The following is a 12911-nucleotide window of genomic DNA, read 5'->3' as shown; positions in this document are numbered from 1 at the left end:
GGATTGTCTTACAGACATAAAGACATGGATGACCTCTAACTTCCTGCTTTTAAACTCAGATAAAACTGAAGTTATTGTACTTGGCCCCACAAATCTTAGAAACATGGTGTCTAACCAGATCCTTACTCTGGATGGCATTACCCTGACCTCTAGTAATACTGTGAGAAATCTTGGAGTCATTTTTGATCAGGATATGTCATTCAAAGCGCATATTAAACTAACTAAAATCAGAATGGTCTTGTCTCAGAGTGATGCTGAAAAACTAATTCATGCATTTATTTCCTCTAGGCTGGACTATTGTAATTCATTATTATCAGGTTGTCCTAAAAGTTCCCTGAAAAGCCTTCAGTTAATTCAAAATGCTGCAGCTAGAGTACTAACGGGGACTAGAAGGAGAGAGCATATCTGACCCATATTGGCCTCTCTTCATTGGCTTCCTGTTAATTCTAGAATAGAATTTAAAATTCTCCTTCTTACTTATAAGGTTTTGAATAATCAGGTCCCATCTTATCTTAGGGACCTCATAGTACCATATCACCCCAATAGAGCGCTTCGCTCTCAGACTGCAGGCTTACTTGTAGTTCCTCGGGTTTGTAAGAGTAGAATGGGAGGCAGAGCCTTCAGCTTTCAGGCTCCTCTCCTGTGGAACCAGCTCCCAATTCAGATCAGGGAGACAGACACCCTCTCTACTTTTAAGATTAGGCTTAAAACTTTCCTTTTTGCTAAAGCTTATAGTTAGGGCTGGATCAGGTGACCCTGAACCATCCCTTAGTTATGCTGCTATAGACGTAGACTGCTGGGGGGTTCCCATGATGCACTGTTTCTTTCTGTTTTTGCTCTGTATGCACCACTCTGCATTTAATCATTAGTGATCGATCTCTGCTCCCCTCCACAGCATGTCTTTTTCCTGGTTCTCTCTCTCAGCCCCAACCAGTCCCAGCAGAAGACTGCCCCTCCCTGAGCCTGGTTCTGCTGGAAGTTTCTTCCTGTTAAAGGGGAGTTTTTCCTTCCCACTGTAGCCAAGTGCTTGCTCACAGGGGGTCGTTTTGACTGTTGGGGTTTTACATAATTATTGTATGGCCTTGCCTTATAATATAAAGCGCCTTGGGGCAACTGTTTGTTGTGATTTGGCGCTATATAAAAAAAAAAAATTGATTGATTGATTGATTTTTGTCGTTTTCCAGAAGAGCAAAGCTGCAGCCTCACAGACAACACGCCACAGAAGCAGGAGAGATAAGGAGGGAGGGAGAAGAGAAAAGTGCGTCCGTCTCGGTCGAGTGCAAGCTGGCAAAAAAAAAAAACTAATGAAAATAACTCAGACCGAACAATCGGAGAGAAAGAGTCTAACCAAATACCGGCATCACTGAAAGCAGCCAAAGATAACGATACGTCTTTGGGATGGTTATGAGTAATTTTTTCTCTAATAGTTAAAATTTTATTAGCAAAGAAAGTCATGAAGTCATTACTAGTTAAAGTTAAAGGAATACTCGGCTCAATACAGCTCTGACTCTTTGTCAGCCTGGCTACAGTGCTGAAAAGAAACCTGGGGTTGTTCTTATTTTCGTCAATTAGTGATGAGTACTAAGATGTCCTAGCTTTATGGAGGGCTTTTTTATAGAGCAACAGACTCTTTTTCCAGGCTAAGTGACGATCTTCTAAATTAGTGAGACGCCATTTCCTCTCCAACTTACGGGTTATCTGCTTTAAGCTGCGAGTTTGTGAGTTATACCACGGAGTCAGGCACTTCTGATTTAAAGCTCTCTTTTTCAGAGGAGCTACAGCATCCAAAGTTGTCTTCAATGAGGATGTAAAACTATTGACGAGATACTCTATCTCACTTACAGAGTTTAGGTAGCTACTCTGCACTGTGTTGGTATATGGCATTAGGGAACATAAAGAAGGAAACATATCCTTAAACCTAGTTACAGCGCTTTCTGAAAGACTTCTAGTGTAATGAAACTTATTCCCCACTGCTGGGTAGTCCGTCAGAGTAAATGTAAATGTTATTAAGAAATGATCAGACAGAAGGGAGTTTTCAGGGAATACTGTTAAGTCTTCAATTTCCATACCATAAGTCAGAACAAGATCTAAGATATGATTAAAGTGGTGGGTGGACTCATTTACATTTTGAGCAAAGCCAATTGAGTCTAATAATAGATTAAATGCAGTGTTGAGGCTGTCATTCTCAGCATCTTCTCAACACTCAAATATGCTTTTAGACAGTCAATTCAAAATGGTGACGCTTGGGCAGGCCCGAGGGTAGGAGACGCCTATCCAGAGAAGAGCCGGGACCCACGAAGTTCCACCGCCAACGGAGACCTGCAACACACCAGAGCCGCCAAGTCCTGAATCCCCAGGTGGCCACCGCTCCAGCTGTCAGACCCGGTACTGCTGGCAGGAACAAAAACAGGTTAAGGTGGGTGTGTGTACACCCAGCAAACAGTCAGCAACTCACAGAAATCCTCCTGACGGAATAAATCCAGATACTCCCAGAGTGCAGAGGAAAACTGGAGGACGTGCAGTGTCAGTTGTTATACTTAGTAAGTAAGAAGTTAGGAGTGGAAATGCCAACTACTCCAGCTTCCACAAACTCGGCTACGAGCTGCAAGTATAAATCACAACTGCAAGACTTCAGAAACAATGAATGTGCGTACGGCACAAAATGGCTGAGTAGGTTTACCTGAAAGGTAAGCAGATAACTCGGCAGAGTAGTGGTGTCTCTCCCAGGCTTTTATAGATGAGGTGATGACTGATGGATAACAGCAGACAAGGTGCACCTGGTGATCCAAAAGGCCACTGCGCCCTCTGGTGCCTGAAACCCGCCAACAGGCAGGGCGCCCTCTGGTGGTGGGCCAGCAGTACCTCCTCTTCGGCGGCCCATACAACAAAAAATATCTAAATACTACGGAGCCCTGGACGTGTCATCGCAAAACGTTTTGCATGTGGAAAGAATGTGCGTATGGCTTATTATATTGTGCGCACATTTTATTATATTGTGCGCATGTTTTATTATATTGTGTGCTTGTTTTATTATATTGTGCGCATCGTTTGAGTAAAACAAGGGCATGATCTACTTTAATGTGGCCACAATTTGTAAAACGTGCACTCAATTACTCAATATTGTCTTGACGCATAAATGTTGGCTATTAGTCAACAAACCAGCAGACAGTGTGATACATTTCCTCATTAGAAATTGATCTGGTCAGGGTATATCATCATGGTTTGGGCGCACAAGGACATATAGAGAACTCCAGCTACCCAGCATGGCATGAGTATGACAATTTAGGTCATATTATGGAGTTCATTTTGAACGAAAGGAAAACATGCGCACGTTTTATTAATTTGAGGGCTTAATTAAAGGAAAACGTGCGCATGAATTATCACGGCCAGGAAAACGTTTGCACGTTTTATTAATTTGAGAGCACGTTTTATTAATTCGTGGGCTCAATTAAAGGAAAACGTGTGCACAAATTATTATGGCCAGAAAAAATATCACTTTCAGTGACCTCTTCTGGGTTCCATAAAATACCTTTAGAAAAGAACTGCTAAATTTTATAGTATAAAGATTTACATTTTAAACCACCAAATCCAACAGAATTTTTCTGAAAAATTAATATTATCATGCTATTTATAAAGGAATTATTTTTTACTCACTCATCTTTAACTACTTCACTCAAGGGTCTCGGGGAGTTGGAGCCTATCCCAGCAGACACAGGGTGTGAGGGTACACACTGGATGGGACATCAGTCTGTCGCAGGGCCACATATATACAAACACATTCACACCCACACACACACCTACGGACAATTTAAAGTTTCCAATCCACCTAACCTGCATGTTTTTGGATGTGGGAGGAAGCCGGAGCACCTGGATGAAAGCCCACGCAAACACAGGGAGAACACGCAAACTCCACACAGAAAGGCCACAGCTGGGAATCAATCCCATGACTTTCTTGCTGTGAGGCAACAGTGCTAACCACTAATCCACTGTGCTGTCCACACTAATTATTCCTGCTGAATTTAAATGCAGGCATCATATCCTTTTGCTCCAGGCCACCACAGGGCCTTTGACATGGGATCCACATGTTGATCTGGTTTTTCCTAAAGCCTGGTTCACACAGCAGGATTTTAAAATTGTCTGTAGGTTTCCAAAACCTGAGAGACCACACACGTGGAGACAAAAAGAAAAAAAAAAAAATCACAGATCTAACAGTGTTGGTCGTCCAGTGTGTGGTGTTCCGCCACGCAGTAAGGACAACAACACTACACACGAAAAGATTTCTCACACGAACATTCCCAGGTTAGACAGGAAATCTTGCAAAATCTCTTGAGATTAAACGTGACTTCAGAGTAAGCAAACAGAGATACTTTGTGGACTGTTACAACAGAGGAAAAAGAAAAGACGTTCTTTAAAAGGAGTGGAGACATCACGACTACCAGACTTTCTGGTAGGCCATAACAGCCGTTTTGAATTTAGATTTCGTTCCGTGTGTCTGTCACCTCACTTTCTGATTGGCTGCACGTCACGTTCAGCAGGCTGCGTGCTCGTTTGTGGTCAGAGGACACAACACACACTGCGATATCAGGCCAAGACAATCCAACATGTTGAATATCCCCGATTTGCGATCGGAGCGTGCCTGACATCCTTCCGAGCAGATCAGAGCGCTCTGAACACACCACACATGGGAGGAATATCTGATAAGATTATCTTTAGAGTCATCACGATTGTCGGGGCGTCCTTAAGATTGTCGGAGGTCGAAGATTGGGTCCGATATCAGCCTGATTTTCTTGCCGTGTGAACCAGGCTTAACCTGTATAAGGTGAACGGACCTCAGGCAGCCTTGAACCTGAGAACATTTTGCATGGGAGACAAGCATGCTTACTGTTTGTGCCACTGTGATGTCAGATAATAAGAACTACTCTAAAAATGTAATGATCTTCATCATATTGCCATGTTATCATATTTTTACTGTATTTGTATAAAGTATATTATGAGGAGTTTTGAAAAAAAATCATGTCTGTTTAGACTTGAGTAACTAAATAACAGGATAAAACAGATTCTGCAGTTCATTCCATTTTCAGACTATTTGGCGCCATGTGACAGAATGTTTGCTTTAGCATTTTGAGTTCTCACATATTTGCAAGTCAAGTGTGCACCATGTTAACGTTTTTGTTACGGTATCGTTCAGAGTATCAAGAAGGCTCATCACCCAGCAGACAGCAAAGCAACAAGCAAACGTACCAATATTGGTAGTTATTTTCAGTTCAAATCTATCCTTCCTTGAATAAGCACATGGAGTGAAAGTGAGGGCCAGGTGAGAGTGATCATGTTCATGTTCATGTTCATGAATGTACTCTGCATGCTCATGGAGGCTTGGGACTCAAATTGGCTTTTGATTTGACATCCGTATTTATGATACTCCAGGATCAAATTTATTTTAAAAAATGTCACTTTGTGAACATTTGTTTGACAACACAAGTTGGAATTTTAGCAACTTTTCCCATGAAAATGCCCCGTGGCTCATGATGTCTTACAGTTCCTGAAATTCTCTTCCAAGCCTCTTTGTAGGTGAAAAGAAAAAGCTTATAATCGATTTAATGCACTTAAATAAAAGACCAAACAACTTTTGCATTGTTGATCTGCATCATGCATATTTTCTTTTTTTTATTCAATAATAATAATGACCAAATGTAATGCTGTTTAAAGTCTTCCACAACCACAGAGTGTGTTTTGCTTCCTAAATTTAATGTAAGAAAAAAAAAAAACAAGAATGTGTAACATTTAAAATGTGGTGGATGACAGTGTGGTGACTTACGCAGTACGTTGACAAAGGCGTTGGCCAGTAAATACCCATACTCATTTGAAGCATTGCACTGGTACACGGCAGAGTTTTCAGCAGTCACACTATGAAAGGTCAACCTGTCTCCTGACACCTGTCTGTTTGGCTGCGGTGTGGACACTGGAGAGGAAATATCAAGCAGAACAACACCCGCAGCTGTCATACTAGACTATTATTGTTATTACATTGTAAGATAATAATCATGATAACTAGTGCTGTCTTTGTAAAAACCTACAGTCGATTGGATCGCCATTGATGAACCACTGGATGGTGGGGCGAGGAATCCCATCAGATCGACATACTAAATGCCCATTTTCCTCTGGAGCCAACACCAGATTGGTTGGTTTTTCCAACCAGAATGGAGCCGCTGTCAAATAGGGGTTTGCTTGTTGCTTAATCATGATTTTTTTGGGAGTTGGGTGGGGGTGTGGGGTGTGGGTGGGGTGTCCAGAAATGAAACTGAACGTGTTTCTCACACTGTGGCTCACCTTTCACCTGAACGGTTATTGTGTGCTCGATGTATCCAATCTTATTGGTTGCCGTACACACGTATTCACCGGCATCTTCAAGAGATGCCTTCTGGATTTGAATCATCTTGTTGAAGTTTTTTACTTTCATACGTGGTCTTACCACCAGCCCGTTGCCGTCCTTGGTCCAGGCAATATGAGGAGTTGGCCTTGAGGATGATAAATGTTTTGTTGCAGTGTTAATTGTTGAAATAAGCCAAAGAATGCAATGATATATCAATTTTTTTGTAATCTTGAGGCGCTTACAGTCCTGCAGCGATGCACTCCAGCAACAGTTCCTCTCCTTGCAGGACCTGTATAGAGCTGGATGACCCTATGGGAGACAGCCAGGTGGGGGCGGCCTCGGCCACCGCATGAGCTGCTCAGACGAGAAACCAACACGAGCTCGTGTCTCAGAGCTGAAACATTCACGCTGTCTGACCTCAAGGCCACATCTGCATGTTAAGAGACGTCAACTGAAGCAGAGCACACACACTCACCCCACTTAGTAAGGTTGGAGCAAAATGATGGTGAGTCTTTTTAGATATAGTCTGAAACAAAGCAAACTAGTTCGGTGTATGAGGATCGCATCCACAACAGCACCACAAAGCAGGAGTAAGGGGCAAAAAACGGTTTAAAATGGTCAGTTCCACGAGTGTTCTACTCCTCATCACCTTAAGATGAGGAGAATTACTGGCATTGTGAGGGAATGTCAGCTGCCACATTTTGTCCTTGTGGTGTATTTCTCTGTGCATGATTCAGCATGAAGGTGTGTCAGTGTTGAGGAGCTCAGAAGTTGGAGAAGGCCAAGGGGATGTTCCCATTTCACCTGCCTACAAATGATGGATGGTTAATTTCAAAATGTGGAGAAGGACCAGGCATTTGCTTGGGTGGCTGTCATCCAGGACCGAAGGGATTTCCATGTTGTGGTGGATGTGACAGCATGTGGTATCCAACCCAGCCTCATGGCATGTCGTGATTCATATTGTTTATCATATTGTCACGAAAAGTGCAAAATTCTCATCATGGGAGCACAAATTTATTCTAATTCATTCTGTGACTGATGCATGTAATTAAAAGTGCAGCGGGGGGGGGGGGGGGTGCTGGTGGCGGATATGGTTAGGGGAAGGAGCAGGGTTAGGTTATGGTTAAGGTTAGGGTTGGGGGTAGGAGTAGGGTTAGTAATAGTGAGTTTAAAAAAAAACCCTGTCATGAAAATTTCGTGACGGGAGGCCGAAATAAAAAGCATGATACTGCGCTGGTGGTATCTGTGCCTGCTGTGTTTTGTTTTCATTCCTTTGTGTTGATTGGTTTGTGCACTTGATTTTATTGAGGTTACTCAAAACCCTATCAACCAGTTTTGATGAACTCTAGTGGAGGGATGGTGCATGGGTCAAGAAAGAATTGTAGTACATGCAGTGTTGTATAGTAACGAAGTAAAAATACTTCACTACTGTACTTAAGTACATTTTGGGAGACTTTGTACTTTACTTGAGTTTTTTTTAATTCAGCTTACTTTCACTTTTACTTCACTACATTGCATACTTCTACTCCGATACATTTTCTATGCGCCATGCTGTTACTCATTACAAAAAAAAAAACAAAAACACACACACACACAGGAAAAAAGTCAAGTTTTCACCCAGAGACAACTAGATTTTTCATGAGGCATGTCCGGTAGGCTTTTTTTGCAGTTGCGCACTTGGGGGGTGTTTGTCAAGAAAATGATCATTTCTCTGCATTGATTACAGACCTGCAGCAGGTCTGTAATCAACTTTTCTGCAGTGCGGCTTTGCTTTGAACTTTGAACCAATCGAAACAGTGATTCACAGGTCGAAGCAGTGCTTCGATCTACGATTTGTGGATTTTATTTCGCTTTATCCTAATTTTTTCCCGCTAAAACCCTGAAGAGCATATGTCTGTGAGTAATATTTAATATTTTTATGTAAAACTGACCTGTTATGGTCTTCTGAAACAGTTGATAGATGCATTTTATAACTTAAAAATGGATCCGATGCTAACGCATTAGCATGTCTATGGCGTTTTCAATGTTAAAGTTAGCATTAAGCTGTTCGCATCAGCACGTTTGTGTTGAATTGTTTTCTGTATAATTAATGGCTCAGCGTTCGTTGTCGTAATGTAATGTTACAATACAACAATGTTGCAATTAAGTTACAATACAGTTTTAGAGAAAGAGACAAAAAGAACCTATTGTAACAAAACAACAGAAAATATAAAAGCATGTAACAATGAAAATAAATAAATACATATAGAAATAAATGACTGTTTCTTGTGAACACCTAGTGAGTAGCCTACTCTCATTTAGGTTTTGAAACCTTGTTTCTGAAGTATTTTTGTGTGATGTGCACAATTTTCAATATTTTGACTAATACTACCAGTCATTTACAAGCCTAGATAAACTTTAATATAAATAAAAATCAGTCCATTTTTGATTATTAACATTTACTTGTACTTTTACTTTCAATACTTGAGTACATTTAGTTGTACATTACTTGTCATACTTAAGTACAATAAATATTAGATACTTTAAGACTTTTACTTGAGTAGCATTTCAATCGGTGACTTGAACTTCTACCAAAGTTATTTTTTAATGGGTATCTGTATTTTACTTAAGTGTGATTTTCCGGTACTTTATACAACACTGAGTACATGCACATGTACTGGACAACCTCTTTGTGATGTCACCCATAGGTTTTCTGAATAACTGGCTTGAAGATCAAATGGGGCAGTTCCAAATATCACCATCTTGGCAGTACCTGACTCCACCTAATTCTCAGCCAACACATAAATGGTTAAAGATGTGAATCGTGAGCAAGACCGGCGTGATCTGGGAAGGGGTGACTGAAGCCTGAACAAGGCTCCATCTCAGAGTTACAAAACAGTGGAAAGTTAACTGGCTAAACTTAGTTTGGCTTAATGCATCATTTTTAATTTTTATTTTTATTTTTTCAGACTGGATGGTGCACAGAGCAAAATTTTATGAAAAGGAGGTCATTCAACAACTGTAAAATTTTCCACTTGCACATTAGTTTCATTTCATAGCTCCTGAGGTTGAGGCTTGGAAAGAACCTTGTAAATGTGGATGCAAGTCTGGAGCCAAAAGTGATTTAAAATTTCTTTATGACATGCAAGTTCTTGGAATATGAAAAAATTAATGTTTTACCAGGCTGTAAACGTGTTTATTAATACTATAAAGTTGCACGAGTTTACTTGGGTATCTTCAGGGAGTGAACTGATGTTGGAGCAACACTCAAGTAGCCATTCAAGGAACTGTAAAATTTGCCACTTGCACAGAAGGTTAGGTAGGATTACTTTGAAAGAATACATGTGGATTACATTGTAATTACACATTGTAATTGTGTAATCTGATTACTTTTGAATTAAATTTCAAAGTAATCCTACCCAACCTTGCTTGCACATTAGCTTCATTTCATCACTCCTGAGGTTGGGGCTGAAAAGAACCTATTACAGTAAATTTAGGTGCAGATCTGGAGCCAAAAGTTATTGGAATATATGCACATAAAAAATTAACTTTGCTTGACAATATATCCAACTTTGATAACATTTATGAGAAAAGGTGCAACAGTTTTTAATTCATGGATTCTTAAAAAAAAAAAAAAATCTTAAATTATCCAAGACTGACTTTTCTGAAGTTAAAGAATAATCTGTTATCATATTATTATAGATTATAAATGGGAAAATCGACAACGTGACACTTGTAAAATGAGCCGAATAACTGAAGACAGGAGAATCTAAATTGGGCTGTGAGCCAAAGATATGTTGGAACAAGGTCAAACAGTTGAAGGTTGTCTGGTTGGATATGAACAATTTAAGACAGCTAGTCTCTCCAAAAATGCAGCTACCTCCATGGATATGTACTCTAATCCTTAACACAAACTGCATTTGATTCTCCTGTCTTAATTATTCCCATTTCTTTTGCATCAGTTCTCGTTCATTCATTAGTTAGGTTAGTTGGCCACATGTCTGACATCTTTTCATGCACAGAAATGGGCTGTTCCACCTGTAAGCGGTGCATTTTCACTTTAATAAATCAGACATGAGGAGCTGCAGTATCCCCCATAGGCCCATAAAGCACACAATCATACTCACTTGTAAGCACTTTAACAACCACTGGCATCTTTTGCTGGATGACGTCCTTATAGGGGAAACGGGCATTGCAGCAGTAATCGGTGGCAGAGTCATTGAACAAGACGTTAGAGAAATACAGATCTCCGTTTACTCCCATGGACACCCTGTGGTCTGGCCGCACAGGCTGCATGGTGGGAAAAGCTGTCTGAATTGGCCAGTTAAAGGGCCTTGCATACGAGCCTGAAATATAACACACATTTTAGAATCAGGTTAGAACTTATATACTGTTATTTGTTTCCCAAAAGTGCCTTTAATGAGCGGAACTCGCATTCAGATCTGTGCTTTATCCTAGGTTTCGATTTTTGAAAACTGAGATACAACTCCAGTGAGATACTCACAGCTGGACATCCAGTAGGTATCAGGTTTAGGTGGGCCTCGAGGCGGGTCACAGGAGAGAACCAGAGGCAGTCCAGCACTAACCACCACAGGCTCCAGAATCTCCCTCGGCCATACAGGAGGTCCTGCACAAATACAAATAACTGATTCTACAAAACACTCAAAATAAATTCAAGTTAAGTTTTTCACAAGTTTAGCAAAGTACAGCACATTCAGATATACAATTTCCCATTTGCAGATTAATATTAGTTGTAAACAAACCTTTGGAATAAGGTCTTGCTATTGTTTGTACAATTCACTTGGCACTTCTTAAAAAGTCTTATTTTCTTTATCATCCTTTTTTAATGATTTTTTTCTTCTGTTTTATTCAAATTTCTGACATTTGCTGCAATACACCTAAAAATATGTTATTAACTGATGTATATATTTTATGATGTTTTTATTATTTTTTGTTTCTGTAGCACTTTGAGATTTGGAATCAGATGTAAAGTGCAGTATAAATAAAATGTATTATTAATAATAATAATAACAATAATAATAATAGTAGTAGCAGCAATATTTTGTAATGACCCTTTCTAATTCTTCTGTTAGAAAGTGTGATACCACTAAATGTTTGTTTATTTATTTAGACTCCATATCAAGAGACTTTCATTTTATTTTATTTTATTTAACAGTGAAGTTAGAGTTACATGAAAACAGCCAATGTATATTATTCAACATTTCAGGGTATTAAAATTAACTGCTGTCTCAACGAGAAAAAGTAATCTAACAATTTGCAATAGATTTGCATAGATTTTTAAAGTTATTTCAACTTAGTTATTTCAACTTAACTACAGAAGTCTTGTGGCATTAACTCAGTTGAAATAACTTTTAAAAAATCTATGTAAATTCTTACATCAATTTTTCTCGCTGAGACAGCAGTTCCTTTTTTAGAATGAAGGTGATTTCAGTTATATCCACAATGAGATAAAAAGGGGATGAACATTAGATGCTTCTGTATTCAACGTTTTATGTAACATTAATTGGAACATGTAATGCATACAAATAATAACTATAACACTTATAATGTATATATAATATATAAACTTAGCCAAAGTGTTACAATCATTTATAAATATTGATGATGGCCACATTTTAGCTGCACATGATAATATGCGCCATAAATACTTACTGTATAGTTTAAGTCTGATCTTGTTGGAGTACGCAGAGCCATACTGATTGGAGGCAATGCACTGATACTCTGCTTCATATTGTTCTGGATTGTTCCATGCATAGATGTCCAGCGTCCCTGAGCGCCTGCGCATTGATGTCTGAGGGTCACGTGCCACGTTGAAATACTTTCCATTGCGCCTCCACGAGAAACTTGAGCACAGAGCAAAGTGGGAATCCAGAGAGAAACATGAATCGAGTGCTATGGAGAGAATTATGTTGGTTTTAAGAAAATTCCTGTTCAGCCAGCGTCAGTTCTTACATAGGATGGGGATTTCCTTTAGCCTCACACTCGATGACCATAGTGTCTTTGGGGTCAACAATATGCTCCTTCAGAGACTGTTTTATGATGGTTGGAGGCTGTCTGACTGCAGGAGAGGACAGGTCAGCTCACGATGTTCCATATTACACCCAGCAAATGAAATGATCCACTGGTTACTGACTCACTTTCCAGTGGAACATCCAAAGCACAGACACTGCACCATAACAGCAGCAGCAGCAGCAGCAGCAGCAGCAGCAGCGCTGGTTTGAACAGTGTCTCCATCGATACAATACATGGAATCCAGAAATAATGTCAGATCACCAAGTTCTCCTGCTGTCAAAATGCAATATGGGAAAAAAAATGCATCTACAAACCAGTCACTATGTGCAGAAATAACCAAAATGTCCCAAATCACTATGATTTTTAAATATTTTAAGATATTACAATAAATATTTATGATCAAAATAGAAACTTGCTCGTTGGCTACCTCACATGTGAAGTCTAATCAGGGTCTCTGTCTCCTCCCCATCGCTGCGGCTTCACCGAGGCATCAGTAATTCACACGATTTTCTCCCCCTCCCACCCCAAA

At 39.9% G+C, this 12911-nt stretch overlaps 1 protein-coding gene across 1 annotated transcript in view; it reads right to left on the bottom strand.

Annotated features, from left to right (window-relative positions):
* The window catches only part of nfascb (neurofascin homolog (chicken) b), a 56554-nt gene that overhangs the window by 39017 nt on the left and 4626 nt on the right, over positions 1-12911 (bottom strand). Inside the window, exons 2-10 of the mRNA XM_034172914.1 lie at positions 12508-12655; positions 12323-12428; positions 12023-12213; positions 10854-10976; positions 10477-10695; positions 6613-6724; positions 6328-6515; positions 6075-6206; positions 5816-5959 (exon numbers count right to left, since the gene is read on the bottom strand). Of these exons, the coding sequence (XP_034028805.1) occupies positions 5816-5959; positions 6075-6206; positions 6328-6515; positions 6613-6724; positions 10477-10695; positions 10854-10976; positions 12023-12213; positions 12323-12428; positions 12508-12604 (1312 nt within the window). The 5' untranslated portion in view covers positions 12605-12655. The remainder of the gene's footprint in view (positions 1-5815; positions 5960-6074; positions 6207-6327; positions 6516-6612; positions 6725-10476; positions 10696-10853; positions 10977-12022; positions 12214-12322; positions 12429-12507; positions 12656-12911) is intronic.

The sequence above is a fragment of the Thalassophryne amazonica genome, chromosome 6 (assembly GCF_902500255.1).
Source record: "Thalassophryne amazonica chromosome 6, fThaAma1.1, whole genome shotgun sequence".
In the NCBI taxonomy this organism is placed as follows: Eukaryota; Metazoa; Chordata; class Actinopteri; order Batrachoidiformes; family Batrachoididae; genus Thalassophryne; species Thalassophryne amazonica.
The sequence above is the reverse complement of the archived record's forward strand: the minus strand, read 5'-3'. Positions and strand labels throughout refer to the sequence as shown.